The 16807-nt window shown below is 41.3% G+C and overlaps 1 protein-coding gene across 1 annotated transcript in view; it reads right to left on the bottom strand.

The window, feature by feature from the left end:
- Window positions 1-16807, bottom strand: part of PI4K2A (phosphatidylinositol 4-kinase type 2 alpha) — a 28874-nt gene that overhangs the window by 3464 nt on the left and 8603 nt on the right. The window contains exons 2-8 of the mRNA XM_037138956.2: window positions 14410-14610; window positions 10164-10295; window positions 9381-9534; window positions 5926-5987; window positions 4363-4462; window positions 3501-3634; window positions 2931-2990 (exon numbers count right to left, since the gene is read on the bottom strand). Coding sequence (XP_036994851.1) covers window positions 2931-2990; window positions 3501-3634; window positions 4363-4462; window positions 5926-5987; window positions 9381-9534; window positions 10164-10295; window positions 14410-14610 — 843 coding nt within the window. The remainder of the gene's footprint in view (window positions 1-2930; window positions 2991-3500; window positions 3635-4362; window positions 4463-5925; window positions 5988-9380; window positions 9535-10163; window positions 10296-14409; window positions 14611-16807) is intronic.

The raw sequence follows: 16807 nt of genomic DNA, 5'->3' as shown, positions 1-16807 counted from the left end.
GCTTTTTACCATTTATCCTTATTTTGATTTTCCTATAGAGATCATGTATCTTAAAAAGCCAACATTTCAGCTGGATTCTCCCTCTAATGCTGTCTGTTCATCATCTTTTTATTTAAATAGAATTTATACTTTGGAATAATTTCATATCAACATAAAATTTGCAATGATAGTGCAAAAAGTTCCTGTATATGATTGACCACACTTTCTCCTTATTTTAACATCTTACATAACCATGGTATATTTAGTGAAACTAGGAGGTCAAGGCTGGAACATTACTATTAACCAAAGTCCAGACTTAGTTCAGATTTCATTAGCTTTTCCAGTACTGTGCTTTTTCTGTTCTAGGATCACATCCAGGACACCACGTTGCATTTAGTTCCCTACCAACTTGTGTCTGTATTTTATAGTTATTTCAGATATGAGCCCATGAGAACGCATTCTCTCTCCCTTGTCAAAATTAGAATCACCACCATTTATGCTCTCTGGTAGGATAGTACAAAAGCTAAAGTTTTCCTATGATAGCTTTCTCTAAACCACTAGATGCTGAAGATCTTCACACCCAGGCCAGTCACATGGGAGGGTAAGCTAGGCTGCACCCTCAAATCACATTCACACAGCCCTCAAGCCAAACACCACTGACTTATAAATGCTACCCATAATGAGGCAGAGATTCACCTGGAACAGAGGTCAGAAGTCAGAAATGGATCCTACCAGTAATTCATTCCTTTTTTACTTTTGTTTTCAAACTTGTCAGCATCCTACACTGCTTCAAAGAGCCTTGAGCACAAGATCAGGGTAGAGAACTAAAAAGAGCTTCAAATGGAATTGGAGTGAATTGTGCAAAGGATCATCCAACTTAAGACAGAGGATTTTAAACCTGCCCTAGCTGGTTCTTCCTGGGTTTCCTTTGGTCTTTGAGTTAGGAGTGCCCTTCAGGTATGTCAAAGCATTTAAGGTAAAATGTCAATTGTGTATAGCTTTCAAAAGATTTGGCAAAAAAAAATCTATATATAGAGAGAGATAAATTATGTACATATATATACCTATACATATAGGTGTATATATATAATACCTATTATTATATATATTATATATACATGTATTATTGAGATAGATAATATACATAGATATGAGATAAAGCAAGTATGGCTAACTAACAATGGTGAATCTAGAAGAGGATAACACTACTGAGGTTTGAAATGTTTCAAATTAAAAAGTCGAAGAGGAATTTATAGCAGACACATAATTCTAGAGCACGTGTTATTTAAAGAGGATTTCTAGCCCTGGCTGGTGTGATTCAGTAGATCGAGTGCTGGCCTCTGAACCAAAAGGTTGCCAGTTCGATTCCCAGTCTAGGACACATGCTTGGGTTGTGGGCCAGGTTCCCAGTAGGGGGCACAAGAGAGGCAACCATGCACTGATGTTTCTCTCCTGCTCTTCATTCCTACCTTCCCCTCTCTAAATAAATAAAATGTTTAAAAAATAAATGAATAAATAAACAGGATTTCCCTCACATCCTGAAGTCTTTTTTATATTTTTTAAATAATTTAATTATTTACTTTTAGAGAGAGTGGAAGAGAAGGAGAAAGAGAGGGAGAGGACTGTCAATCTGTGGCTGCCTCTCCTGTTTCCCCTGTGAGGGACCTGGGCTGCAACCCAGTCATGTGCCCTCAATGGGAATCAAACTGGTGACCCTTTGGTTCACAGGCCCAAGCTGAATCCACTGAGCTATGCCAGCCAGGCTGAATTCTTTCTCTAACTCCTGGTTAGAAGCTTTTATAGTGAGTAACAACTACCACTCAAGTCATTTCTCTGGGGCTTCTTCACTCTTCCCTTTCAGTTACTGTGATTCATGTAGGTAGAGGGTTGTAACCTCCTTTCCCTGCGGTATGTCAGATCTCTGCAGGGCACAGGCTCATTTTGCTTCAATGTGTGATTGGTAAGCAAGTAAGGATATGACTAATATACTGGCCACCTACATGTTGCGAGGAGCCGGATGCTCACAGAACTTCATGGTGTTCAACATAGCTAACACATATCGAGTATTTCAATATACCAGGCACTACTCTGTTTTAAATCCCTTATCGCATGCTAAACCTGTGAGGTACGTGCTATTATCAATCCCACATTACAAATGAAGACAGTAAAAGAAATTAAGTAACTTGTGCAACATTTCACAGCTAGTGAATGGCAGAGCCAGGATTTAAATGCAGGCACTCTGACCAGTCTGCGCCCTTAACCGTTAGGCCATTCCCACTCTCTTTAAGAAGACTGCAGCATGATTGGTAGAATGTCAGTGTCCTACAGAGTTTTTAAACGAATTTCCAAGAATATTCTTTACAGTACTTTGGAAGATCAGTAATGCCCTGGGTGTCTCCTTAGCTCTCTTTGAAGGTAAAGTGGAAAGAGTAGAAATAATATGACATAAAACCAAAGTCTATATCTGAGTGCTTAGCATGTGCCTGGCATTGTTTTTACTGAATATTTGATGTGTATTATCTCACGTAATCCTCTGGCCAACTCCGCAAAGCATTATTACTGTCCCATTTTCTAAACAAAGAAGCAGAGGCTCCTGTCCGAGTCCATAAAGCATGTAAGTGGTAAAGCAGTTTGACTCTGGAGACTGGCTCTTAACCAGCAAGGTATATGGTCTGCCTGCAGCAACCTGAGGACAAGGGACCACTGGGTAAACTTACCAGTGACGTATCCAGCAAGTAGCATAGAAGCAAGCACATAGTAAGTGTATCACCAACCACCAGATACCCTGGAAGAGGTGGGAGACTGGGGAAGGCTACCTTTCCTCTCATGTGTTAATGCAGAGTCACAAATATGTATGACATAGACTGAAAGAGTATAACAATCTTTATCCATTAACCCAACATGAGCCTATAACTCTCCCAGAGAGACCCCAGGAGATGTCCCAGGCTTACCTGTCCCCGCATGACAGCAATCTGCTTATGGAACTGGCCCCTGTCAAAACCAGGATCTTTCTGCAAAGGAAGGGCAGACAAAGAGATGGAACCTGCGTGAATTCCCTCAGAAGAACCCATTTTCCTACCCTACTTAGAAACTTGCTAATAAAGAAAACCTACACAAGGCTTATAAGGCTCAGTGAAGTTACCTATCACCCCAAGAACTCTGTTTAACAGTTAGGAAAACTGAGAAGTAGTACCTTGTCCTGACTCTCATTATTAACTAAAGCACTCCAGGCTCCAGTGTGCTACTGGAAAATGAAAGTTCTGCAGATTCACTGCAGCCACCTGACACACAGGATACACACATGGTGCGATCCATCGGAGCTGCCAATTTTCTTCAAACCAATCCCAACAAGCTCCTGCTGTCCACGTGTGGGAATCTTGCTCTTCACTGGCTAACAGAGGTCAGAAGGGTGCCAGAAGGGCGTTAGCCATGCTCTCTTGGCTTATACTAGGACCAATTAGGAAAACCTTTAAGAATTCCTTCTTTTATATGGTTATAAGGCTGACATTTCCAGGGCTAACCTTGAAAAGTTCATACAGGTCCTCCTCCAAGTCCTTGACGAAGTTAGGGTCCGATATCTTTGGAAGAATCAGATCTTTGATCTCCTGAGAGAATGGAACTTTTGCCTGGGGCAACCAGGCCCAGTAAAAAGGATCTGAAAAGAGGGAAGGTCAAAAGCAAAGCTGGTATTGAAAAAAAAAATCCCTGCCCATCTAGGTCCTCCCCCTCTTCCCTGATAGACAGCAGAAAAGTTACACGAGCTGTGAACCCTGAAAGTTATACAGTAAGTGGCAGAACTAGCATTCAAACCCAGGTCTGCCTACCCCGGGAGCTCAAGCTCTTTCCCAGGGATTACATGACTTCTCAAGACACCAGCCTATCTAGAAGGGTTAAGGACTTGCCCCTGAGACCGAGATACTCTTTCTGAAAAGACAAACTAGTGCCACAAAAGGACTAGTGATCACCTACTTGTATCTCTTCCTCTTTCTAAATGATTCTTGGTAATAACAGGGCAAGAGCTGCCTTCCAGAATGTCAACAAGGAAGACAGAACACTGATAACAGCTTATATTTAAACACAAATAGAATACATTTTTTAAAAGATAGTCCTCAGAAAGAATAAGAAAAATGCAAAGCAGAGATGAGAATAATTCAACTCTATGCTTCTAATGGGAATGATATAAGGTGAAAATTATAATACTAGTTTATGTAATCAAATTGTTGCCACATGGCAGCCATTGCACTAAAGTGCACGAGCTGCATTATTTCATACCACTAATTCTTAGAACAATCCCACGATACAGGTATTATCATCTACCTTGAACAGCTGGGAAAACTGAGACTTAGCAAGAGAAGAGCCAGCCCAAAGTGGTCTTAAACGTACATGCCCTCCAGGAGTCAGGATGCTTCAGGGGGAAAGCCAGCCCATTGTCAATGGCAGCCACCTTGATAATGGGTTCCTTCACCACCACCCAGTCAGTGTCCTGAAGAGCAAAGAAACACTAAATACATAGGGTCCCAAGTGCCTCAGGCCCTTTAAAGCAGTAGTAAATCACCTCCTCTCATCCTCCTGAGGCATCAATCCTTATTCAACCTCTGATCTGGTTTCTACATTATTGCCTGAGCTTAGCATATTTATGATACCTCTGACTTGGCTTTTTCAAGGTTCTGAGTCCCTTTCTCATCTTAGAAAAGGTGCACTTCCCAGGAGTTGCCACAGTCGTTGGTAAGAAGGGAAATGACAATAACAAAAGATAACTATAAGCCATTCCTGCTAGAGATAGACAATGAGATTCCTTAGGGTATGAAATACAAAAACAAAAACCAAAAAACCCCAAATCATTATCAATTGGTCAAAATCCTGTGTGGACCTTGACTCAGATGCCACTTCACTGGTGGCGACCACATTTTTCCAGTGAATAACAGAACCATGGGAGGTAACAGTTGGCTGCTCTTGCACGAGGGAGTTTGTTTCCCTGCCTCACTGATACACAAAAAGGAAAAGGACAAGAGCTGAGTGCAAAAAGAGTGGGGTGGGTTACCTACTGCGCCTGCCCAAGTCAGACACCTTCATGACCGTCTACGTGGGTCCGTGCCTTAGGTTCACTGGTGCCATCAGGGAAACAGGGAACATGGGGCCGGGACACCTGCATCAGAATCCTCTGGGGTACCTCAGTCAAAGTACAGAATCCTGAGCTTTACTCAACATCATAGGGGAAAAAGCTTGAAAACTTTGCACTATTTTTAATAAGTACTTCAGGTAATTCTAGTGCACAAAATTTGGGAAAGATTATTAAAGAAGGAAGTGAAAAACACCATGAGGATGTGTTAACTACTCTTACTGTGGTACACATTCCACAATATGTACCTGTATCAAATCATCATATTTGTACACCTTAAACTTACACAATGCTCTACGTTACTGTATCTCAGTAAAGCTGGAAGGAAACAAAAAAACACAAGGAAGAAAAACCAACCCCTGACCTTCTCCAGGTAGCCTTCCATTTAATTTTTTAAATGTGCAGACTGGGCAGGGATAGGTGTCCAAAGAACGAGAGTAAAGAAAGCTGCAGGAAGCAGCTTTCTCTGAACTGACGTTCCGTGGAATTGTGCTCCATTGTGAAAAAAGTGCTCGGTGGTCAAAAAAGTTTGGAAATCACGGGGCCAATCACAATTAAACGGGTTCATTTAATGTACAACTTTTCAGACCTTTACTATGCTACTATGCAATGTGAATCTCTGAGAAAGGCATAAAGTATGTCCCAAACTCATTGGAACTTCTCTTTATCCTATTCCTATTAACATCATTTAGTAGCACATTCCTTAAAAAAGAGGAAAAACTCTACCAAATATTAACCTATCAATTTTAAATACAAGTTATCATAATTCTCCTGGATGCATATATTGCACTTTATCCCCTTCTGCAAGGCACAGATGAAGCTCTTACCCGAGAGCCAGAACTATCCATGGGATATTCATATTTAATCAGCCAGTTGTCATTGCCACGATCTGCGAACAGAAATACAAAAATTATGAAATTAGGGGAAAAACCCCAAAAACCCTGAGGTGATTTTTGATTTCATGGTAGGTTAGGTATTTTGGACACTTGGACAATCATTCTACTGAGAACAATGACAAAATATGTAAAAAGTATTTTTAAATCTCTTGAAGAGAGATCTTTAGATCTCTCTGAGTGTTAAAATCTCTTTTGGAGATTTTAAAGAGGTGATTAAGAGTTAAAATGTCAAGATCTGGGAGAAAGGAAATCCAGAGAGGGAATCTAGCACCTGTGGCTTCATTTCCCTTGGAGCACCTGCTGATCTGAGAAGAGGCTAAGAGGTGGCATGACTGGTTCATCATTCTGCTCATCTGTGTATGTCCAAAAGTCTCCATAACTATTACTAACGAAAACAGTATTATCTTACAGTTTTATATAAAAATGTGCTTATATATGTATACACATATACATATATAATTTAAACACATAACACTAATAATATAAAAGTCTGGGCCCTGGCTGGCGTAGCTCAGTGGGTTGAGCGCGGGCCTGCGAGCCAGAGTATCGCGGTTTAATTCCCAGTCAGGGCACATGCCTGGGTTGCAGGCCAGTTCCCAGCAGGGGATGCACGAGAGGCAATCGTACATTGATATTTCTCTCCCTCCCTTCCCCTCTAAAGATAAATAAAGTCTTAAAAAAAAAAACTCAATAAATAATAACCCTGGACCTAATGGCTTCATTGGTGAATTCTACCAAGCATTTAAAGAACTAACATGAATCCTCCTCAAACTTTTTCAAAAAATTGAAGAGGGAACACTCCATAATTCATTCTAGGAAGCCAGCATTACTTTGATACCAAAATCAGACAAAGACACAAGGAGAAAACTATAGACCACTATCTCTTATGAATACTGATGCAAAAATCCTCAACAAAATACTAGCAAACTGAATTCAGCAGCACATTGCAAAGATCACACACTACAACCAGTATCACTGGAAAGTAAGAAAGGTTCAACTTAGGAAAATGGATCAAAGCAAAACATCACATTAGTAGACTGATGATGTCAAAAAGCATTTGACAAAATTCAACATCCATTCATAATAAAAACACTCAACAACACAGAAACAGAAGAAAACTCCTACCACAAAATAAAAGCCATATATGAAAACCCCCCAGCAAACATACTCAATGGTGAAAAGATCAAAAGCCTTCCCCCTAAGATTTAGAACAAGACACGGATGCCCACTTACACAGCTTCCATTCAACATACTACTGGAAGACCAGAGCAATTATGCAAGAAAAAGATAAAAGTCATCGAAGTAAGAAAGGAAGAGGTAAAATGATTTGTTTGCAGGTGATATAATTGTGTATGTAGAAAACCCTAAAGATTCCACACAAAAACCGTTAGAACTAATTGATAAATTCAGCAATGCATCAGAATACAAAGACAACCAAACAACCAGCTGTATTTCTACACACTAACAAAGAACAAACTAAAAAAGAAAATTAAGAAAAACTCCTCCATTTGTAATAGAATCTAGAAGAATAAAATACTTAGGAATTAACTTATCCAAGAAGGTTGAAGACCTGTTCAATGAAAACTACAAAATGTTGCTGAAAAAAATTATAGAAGACATAAATAAGTGGAAAGCTATCACGTTAATAGACTAGAAGACAATACTGTTAAGATGTCAATAATACCCAAAGCAATCTACAGACTGAATGCAATTTCTAGCAAAACCTTAACAATTTTGTTTGCAGAAATAGAAAAACCCACCCTAAAATCCATATGGAATCTCCAGAGACCTTGAATAGCCAAAACAATCCACAAAAAGAACAAAGCTAGAGGACTCATACTTCCTGATTTCCACACAGTACAGTACTGAACACGCTGTAAAGACAGACACACAGACCAATGAATAGAACAGAGTCCAGAAATAAACCTTTACAAATACACGATCAAATATCTTTGACAAGGGTGGCAAGGCCATTCAATGGGGAAAATACAGGCACTTCAACAAAGGTGTTGGGAAAACTGGATATCCACATACAAAAGAATGAGGCTGTACCCTCCCTAACACCATATACAAAAATTAACTCAAATGGATCCATGACCTACATCTAAGTCCTAAAACTATAAGATTCTTAAAAGAAAACATAGGGCAAAAGCTTTATGATAGCGGATTTGGCAATGATTTCTTAGATATAATACCAAAGGCACAGACAAGAAAAGAAAAAATAAACTGGACTTCATGAAAATAAAAATAATCACATCAAAAGACACTATCAGCAGAGTAAGAAAGCAACTCTCAGAATGGAAGGAAGTATTTGCAAGTCAGATACATGTATCTGATACAGGACTGATACCCAGAATATACAAAGAACTCCTATAATTCAACAACAATAACAACCTGATTTAAAGACGGGGAAAGAACATGAATAGACATTTCTCCAAAAAAGATATATAAATGGCCAAAAAATACTTGAAGAGATGCTCAACGTGACTAAACATTAGGGAAATGCAAACCAAAACTACAATGAGATACCACTTCACACCCATTAGGATGACTACTATCAAAAAAACAAGAAAATAACAAGTGGCGATAAGGATGTGGAGAAACTGGGATTCTTCTGCAGTGTTGATGGGAATGTAAAATGGTAGAGCCACTGTGGAATACACTGTGGCAATTCCTCAAAAATTAAATAGAATTACCACATGATCCCGCAATCCTACTTCTTGGGACACACTCAAAAGAATTGAAAGCAGTGTCTCAAAGAGTGATTTGTTCAACCATGTTCACAGCAGCATTATTAATAATAACTAAAATGTGGAAGTAACCCAAGTGTCTATAAACAGATGAAGAAGCAAATTGTGGCACACACATATAATGGACTACTTACTATTCAGCCTTAAAAAGGAAAGAAATTCTGCTATACGCTACAACATAAATGAACCTTGAGGACATTACACTAAATGAAATAAGCCAGTCACAAAATGACAAATATTGCAAGAATCCACTTATAGGAGGTAATTAAAGACAAAATGGTCCTATAATAGGCCTTGCTGTTATAATGACTAGGGACCAAGTATAAAAGTACTCTTAGTACCCTTATGTTGCTTTGGAAGACCAAGTGTCTTCTGTCTGGGATCAGGAAAGATGCCAAAATAAAATGTAAATATTAGCTCCAGGCCTCACCACCTCTATAAATGCTCATAATGCACCTGGGCAAAGCTTGTCTTGGAAAAACATGTTCTGAGACCCTCCCCAAATGTGTATAACCCTTCTGACTTGATAAAACCCTGATAAGGCTGTCTGATACCAAGCCCTGCAAGGCTCCAGGCCTTGCCCTGTGCCTCACTGGTCAGTCTGGCACAGGGAGAGGACCGCCCACAGGTGCTCACCAGTGTTGCGGATGATGTAGTCCAGCACGACCAACCGCTCAAACTGCAGCAGTAGCTGCCGATTAGTGTTTTCAGGGAGAGGTTCTGCTTCAAAACGCCGCAGCCAGTAATCTGCATCTTTGTAGCCTTCAACAAAGAGCTGGAATGAACCAACCTGCAACCAAGATAGAGGAAGAAAGCTATTTCCCTGCAGCCCAAGTTCAAAGATCCCAAGAGTAAGCCAGGGACCAACTATAACCTTGTGGATTTTGTACCAGAGTAAGATAACGTTTCCAAGATGTTTAATTCACCTCCCTTGCAAGGAGAAAAGGGTTTTGATGGTGAATGCCCATCCAAATTCAAAAAGCCCAATCCAAATGGTCAAGAGAAGTGAGAAAGGTAGGGTCTTAGGCCCCTGACAGAAATGAGGAAGAAAGGTGCCTCAGGGCAGGCTATTCAGGTGCCCATATGCCAGTCCACAGGCACTTTGCTTCACCACTTGGATGACTAGGCCACTACAAATCATCACCTTTAATAAGTCACATAAGCCCTGACCTGTGTGGTTCAGTTGGTTGGGCGTGATCCCACAAAGTGAAAGGTTGCCAGTTCCACTCCCAGTAGGACACATGCCCGGGTTGCAGGCCCAGTTACCAGCTGGGGCACGTGCAGGAGGCAACCAATATCGATGTGTCTCTCACACATCGATGTTTCTCTCCCTCTCTTTGTTCCTCCCTTACCCTCTCTATAAAAATAAATAAAATCTTAAAAAAAAAAAAAAGTAAGTCACATAAGTGTAGTCTATACCTTTGGCGGTAGCCCGATGCGGTTAAACCGCTGCCCAACTTTTGGCACTTTCTCTAGCGCAAGCCGCTTGCCCCTGGACTTCACTCGGTCAATGGCACTATAGTTGAAGGTCTCACTGGCCATGTGTACTACCTACATACAGTGGAGAGAGAAGAAATAACTATGTTAGAGTCAAGTTTAAGGAACTATCCCACTATAGCATAGAATAGCTTGATGCTCACCAATACTGTTTCTCTTCCAGGATGCACAGAAAGCATACATTTCTCAGCCTTCCTAGCAGCTAAAACAGAGTATACAACTAGTCTGGGCCAATGGAATGTTGACAAAGTGACAGATGTACATCACTTCCAGGCGTGGTCCCTAAAATCTCCCATGATCTGTATCGCATTCCCCAATCTTTGCAGCTGAAATGAAGGGCTCTGAGATGGCAGACCCACATCACAGAAGGACTCTAGAGCCCTTGTCACTACATGAAATGACATAGGATCTAAGAGAGCTGCCTAACTGACATGCACCTCCAATGTGAACAAAAAGTACTCCTATTATGTTAAACCACTGTGACTCGGGGGTTGTTACAGCAGCTGACATGAATTACACTGACTAATACAGCTACCTCCTGGGTTAGGAAAAGATGTCCCAATGCCTATTTTCTCTCCAAATAAAAACAAACTGCAATTTACTCTACATCTTTTTATTTCCTTCCGAATTCTGTATGATGTACAATTATTCACACTAAAAAAATAAAGTTGATTTTAGTAAATTATTATTTATATCCATACTTATGCAGACTATATGTGAAATATTACACAAGAAATTAGTAATAGTAGCTGCCTCCGAGGAAGGAAACTGAGTGGCTGGAAGACAAGGGTGGGAGGGAGGCTGAATTACCCTTCTCTACTCACACTCCTGTGCCTTCTGATTTTAGCACTGAATGTATGCATTACCTATTCAGAAAACTTTTTAGTGGACTGTCAATGTTATACTTGGTCCTTAAGTTGTGATGACATCAATATAACCCATAGTCCATATATACAACTACTGTCACACTTATCAAACTGTCCTGTGGGCATCCATTTGTATATCTAAATTACCTCTTAATCCTAATGAAATTAAAAGAGAAATGAACATTTTGTTCACATTAGCATTCCTAGTACCTAACACAGCAGCTGGCACATGCTCAAAAATATTAAATGAATTGAATGAATGAGTTATAAGTTTCTTTCAGAGACAGCAACAAGTGAATTTTCACAAATACATAAAATCAAATTTATAAGCAAAATTTTTCTTTTCCTAAACCTTGCAAAATTCATTATAAATATTTTGCCCATGAACAACAGAGACAGAAAGGGGCAAAATAATTCCCTCCCTCCCTGTTTCATGTATCCATCCACATTGAAGGTATACCTAAAATGTGTGTGTAAGGTACTGAAGGACGGCACTCTCAGCCTTACAAATCGGGACACTTAAGCACAGGAATAAAGGGGGAAAGGGCTTGCTTAAGATTATTTTACCAGTTTCCATGGTGAAACCCTGGTTCTCTTAGGCCATAAACTACCTTTTCCCACATCAAACTTATTTGCTACCACTCTTTGTAACAGCCCCTTTCCCCCTATGACTAATGAACTATCATAACCTGAAACGGTACAGCAACAGCGAGCAGAGAGAACTACTGAGTGAGAACCAGAGCCTTACTAGTAGAGGCTCCACTGCAATGTGAGCCCCGTTTCCTTAGTGACGGATGCTCTAACTGACTGGATAGAACCCTACCACAGGGCGGGGAGAGGCTTCCTCTGACTATTCTCCAGCAGCTGCATGTTACAAGTGTGTGAAGTTCTGTTTCGTCTTGTTCTCATAAAAGACAAGTACTTTTGTTTTTGCTGATTTTTTGATGCGAAAGTTCCTCAGGCCTCACTAAGGTTCTCTAATAGGGAGAGAAGGCCAGAGATGGGGGAAAGGGATTGTGTGTGGGGTAGTGATATTGATGATTAAAACAGTCACAAACATACCGCAGGCTAAGATGTATGGAGTGTTTATATTGTGCCAAGCACTGGGCTGTGTGTTTTACATAGATTATCTTGTATAATTTTAATAGCCACCTTATAAAGTAGGAACTATTTATATCCCTATTTTTATAGTGAGGAAACTGAGTGGAGGTGGCAGGGGGCAACTCTTAAGTAACTTGCCCAAGGGTCACCCACTAAAAAGCTGCAGAGCCAGAATTCAAACTTAAGCCCTCTGATTCTTAGGCACTGCACTCCAGAAGTACAGGCAAAGGAGGAAGGCACAGGGGCTGGGGGCACTCTGCTATTTACCTAGTGAAGAAAGGAAATTAAAGAGTAACGAGCAAGGAGTATTTAAGAGTCTCTAGACTTTAGGAGGGGTGTAGTAGAAGAATTTCCGGTTAGGCAGGAGATCACAGCAGCATTAATTATTCTGTAAGATGGTCAGAGTGCCTACTTAATTACAGGCACACAGAGAGGACTAACGCACGAAGGGACAGAGTGAGCTGTGCGAGGCCAGGAAGTGAATTAGATGTTAAGTGGTGGCTACAAACCCAGAATTACGATCAGTCCCTCCTAGACCTGAAGTTGCAGAATCTCTGGTATTGTTTCTCATAGTTTAATATTCACTCACTGATTCAGTTGGTCCTTACAGAACGCTTACTCTGTAGGTACAGTGCTTTCCTAGGTGCTGAGAATGGGAGAAGGGTATTTCAGGAAATGTTCCCTGACTACTACGGACTTATAAACTAGTTGGCTTATTGTTTGGAGTTTGGTGGCAAAGGAACTGACAATGTTAAATGCCCACAACAAACACCTTTTCTTCTCAAATACCCTGGGAAAACATCAAAACAGGTTTGAAGGGAAGGTCCTGTCTCCTGATCAGTCTTCTCTGTATAGTCAACTAACTAAACCCGTGAAGAAAACTTCAAGCAGGAGTTTTTAATCCAGAGGCATGGTTCCTACAAGGTCAATGCACAGACTTCAACTGGTCTATGAAGCATTTCCTGAAACTATATGTAAAACAGTAATTGCAAATACACATGCTTTGCAAGGGAACAAGATCAATAGCTTTCCTAGGATTCTCCAAGAAAATTAAGACCCAGAGCCACAACCACACCTCTAAAGCCTTCATATCAGAGTTCCACCTTAAGTTGCTACTAAACCTTGGACAGCCACGTACTCAATAGGTGATGACATCCTGAAGTGGTCATATGCTGACTAGCAGATTCCTTCCCCTCATAATCCCTGGAAAGTTTCATGAAACACCCTGTAGTTACAGGGGTTTTAAACCTGGCCTCAATACACTTCCTGATATGGTATGCAATCAATTCTGTATTTAAGCATTTTGGGGGGGTAAAGGAGTATGATCCGGAGCCTTCATCAGAACCTCAACTAAGTCTACACCGCATATAACATATGTGCAAATCCATTCTAAGTGTGGACTTGCCTCCTGGGACACTAATTTTGATATGTTTAGACAAATACCAGATATCCATAGCATGAAGAAAAGTGAGAATTCCATGTTAGTTCCCCATAGGGCACGGGTGTCAAACTCACTTTCACTGGGGGCCACATCAGCCTCAAGGTTGCCTTCAAAGGGCTGAATGTAATTTTAGGATTGTATAAATGTAACTACTCCTTACAGTTAAGCGAGAACTCGGTGCTGCTGCCAGGTAGAAAAAAGGTGCCAGGGCTGGATAAAACAAAGTAGAAGGCCGGATTCGGCCTGCGGGCCTTGTGTTTGCCACCTGTGCTATAAGGGGTTCTGGCCAGATCTCTCCTCTAACCCTCAGCCCATTCTAGTCCTCCATGCATAAGGGCCTATGTAAGTGCTTAGCTGACATCAGTAAGTCCATTCTAGACTGCATCTAAATCCTGGAATGGCTTGCAAATCTAAGAGAGTGAGCGCAGAAGCAGCTAGGTTTCTAACCACTTTGGGATTATCTGGAATCCAAAGATGCAGGGAGCCAGCCATAAAGGTACATCAAAGGAAGTTGGTAAACTTCCTAAAATTGTATGCATCTTATGTGTATCCTTCTCAGGAGAGCTTTCATCAGATGATCAATCAGGAGCCTAAACCTACCTCTCCACAACACTCCCCTGTAAAAAAAAAAAGGCTGAGAACCCTAAGCTCAGGACATAAAGAGCCCTCATTGGACCTAATGGTCTCACTAACACGTAGCGGGCTTAGGCCCAGGAAATGCTGGTCAGGCAGTAAGACCCCCTGGAGACAGGTCACGGACCTTTGTACGTGGTACAATGTTGAGTTCCAGTTTCTGGTCCACCAGGCTGGCCCCTGCCTCTGAGAGATAGCCCTGGTTGAGGACAAGGCAATCACGGCCAAAGCAGCAGGGACAGCACAGCTTCTGCAGCCACTTGGTCCACTTAGGATTAAGGTGCCCATATGGCTCTTCATTCTTGGGTTTGAAGACGGCGATGATCTTCTACACAGGCAAAAGGAAAAGAGAGTGTTAAAGGCAAGTTGATTGAAGTAGCTCACAGACCAGGTCAGCAGGAATGGTTAACGGCAATAGGTGGTCTGCCGTGACCAGAAAGAGGGCATGGCAGACCACCTGTACTTACTGTCAGACACTGGTGTCTCCCCAGTATAGAAGAACACACCAGCTCCTGTATGCAGCCAAGAGATCCATTGATAGAAAGGGCTGTGGCCAAAGAACGTGCCAAGTCTGGTATATGTGATATGAAAAAAATTTTAAAGATTTTATTTATGTATTTTTAGAGAGAGGGGGAGGGAGGGGGGAGGGGAAAATTGATGTGCAATAGATTCATGGATCAGTTGCCTCTCACATACCCCCAACTTGGGGACTTGGCCCACAATCCAGGCATGTGCCCTGACTGGGACTCAAACTGGCAACCTTTCAGTTCACAGGCCGGCACTCAATCCACTGAGCCACACCAGCCAGGGCTACGGTACAGCAAGTTTTAATACCATGAAACCCCAACTTCTAAGGTACATACATACACACTATTGCTCTGCATCAATTTGTAAAGACTCAGAAAGCATTATGGAATGAGGATAAGAAAATTCCTTCATCAATGGTTGATTTCCTCTATCAGCCTTACTATCCCACCCCCTGGAAGTTTATGAAACCTTACAATAAAAAGTTTAGGAATGACAAAATAAACAGCAGAAAAGAAAATCACAGCAGAAAAAATAATTTGTTACCTGGTTAGAATGGGATTCTCTTAAGTCATTCTGATAGGCAAGAGACCAGGACATGAGAGGCCACAAAAATTAAACTCATCTTCTCTGGGAGACACAACTAAGTACTCAAAGGTGCTAGGAAACACGGGACACTCCTGCAACCCACAAACTTCCCCAGACCAGTCAGCTCTCTGAGGCTGTTTTTCATTTTTCTCACTCCCTGCAGTCCCCAAACTGGTTATTTCAAAGGAAGAGAAGTAAATGTGCTGTCCCAGTGATTCATCTTCATATGACTCTCCCTCTCCCCTCAGTCCACAACCAACTCAAGCTACTCTGGGTCATAAGACATTTTCCTGTGTCACTTCCTGAATGGCAGGTCACAGCAGAAAACATACAGCCATCTGTCTGCATTAAGTAAGTATTCATATTAGGGACTGGCTAGACACGCACATGTCTCCAACAATATTTGGTCGATTATGAGGCCAGTTCCTTCAAGAAGCCTGGTAAGGACTGAGAGGGCTAGAAAAAGACAACTCTCTTCCTCCCTCCAAAAGAATCAATGTAGTCTTAAAGGCAAACAAAGTTACTCATCCACTTGGAGAAAGTCAGAATGTCAAATACATACATTTATATTTAAATCAGAATTACATTCTTATTCGAAGTGACTAGCAAGAGGCCTAAGTTAGCAATCTTCCTCTGCCTCTGCTCCCCTGGAATCCTGGGCTCTGACCCGCACACTAGCTCGCCCCTCAGACAATGCCTGATCAGTCCACGGACTCTATGGAATCTGGACAGTGAACCACAGGAGAACGTGCGGCATGTCCCAGAACCCAACAATCAGTTCCATGTGGCACCACTTGGAGTTCAGTAAGCTGGTCCCCAAGAGGGAAAACAAGGCACTCCTACTACCAGCGAGGCTGAAAAATGCCAGGGCTGAGGCTTAAACATTTCCACTTAAAGAAAGCAGAACCCGAAGGCCAAGAGTGCAGCCAAGCATCATTTATAGACTAACCTTTCAAACTTCTCAGTTTTCTTCCACCAGAAGGAGAATCAGAAAGCATTTCATCAACTCCAAAGGCATTAATAATCATGGTTATCTCAGAACAAGGGTTTTATTAAATAATGTCTAGACTGGACAAATGAGAGAATGGTAGGGTGGGAAGGATGGAAGAACAGAAGGACATTCAGACAGAAGAGGAGACAAATGCCTTTTGGGACTAAGTATAGGTCTCAGTCCAATTCAATTTTGTTAATGTTTGCTCAGTACCTAGTTTGTATGAGCACCCTGCAGGTTTCCTAGATAGATACCTAAAACCACCTTGGCCTGATTTCCAAAGCTAATAATGGTCACTTCACACAATCAACTGTGTTGGTGAATACTCAAGAATACTGTCCTTATTATTAAAAAACAAACTCTAAAACCACTCAAATTGGAAAGAGACCCAACCAGTATTTGGTTGAGAAAGAAAATGGGC

Source organism: Artibeus jamaicensis, unplaced genomic scaffold (assembly GCF_021234435.1).
Source record: "Artibeus jamaicensis isolate MK-2021 breed Jamaican fruit bat unplaced genomic scaffold, CSHL_Jam_final contig_252, whole genome shotgun sequence".
In the NCBI taxonomy this organism is placed as follows: domain Eukaryota; kingdom Metazoa; phylum Chordata; class Mammalia; order Chiroptera; family Phyllostomidae; genus Artibeus; species Artibeus jamaicensis.
The sequence above is the reverse complement of the archived record's forward strand: the minus strand, read 5'-3'. Positions and strand labels throughout refer to the sequence as shown.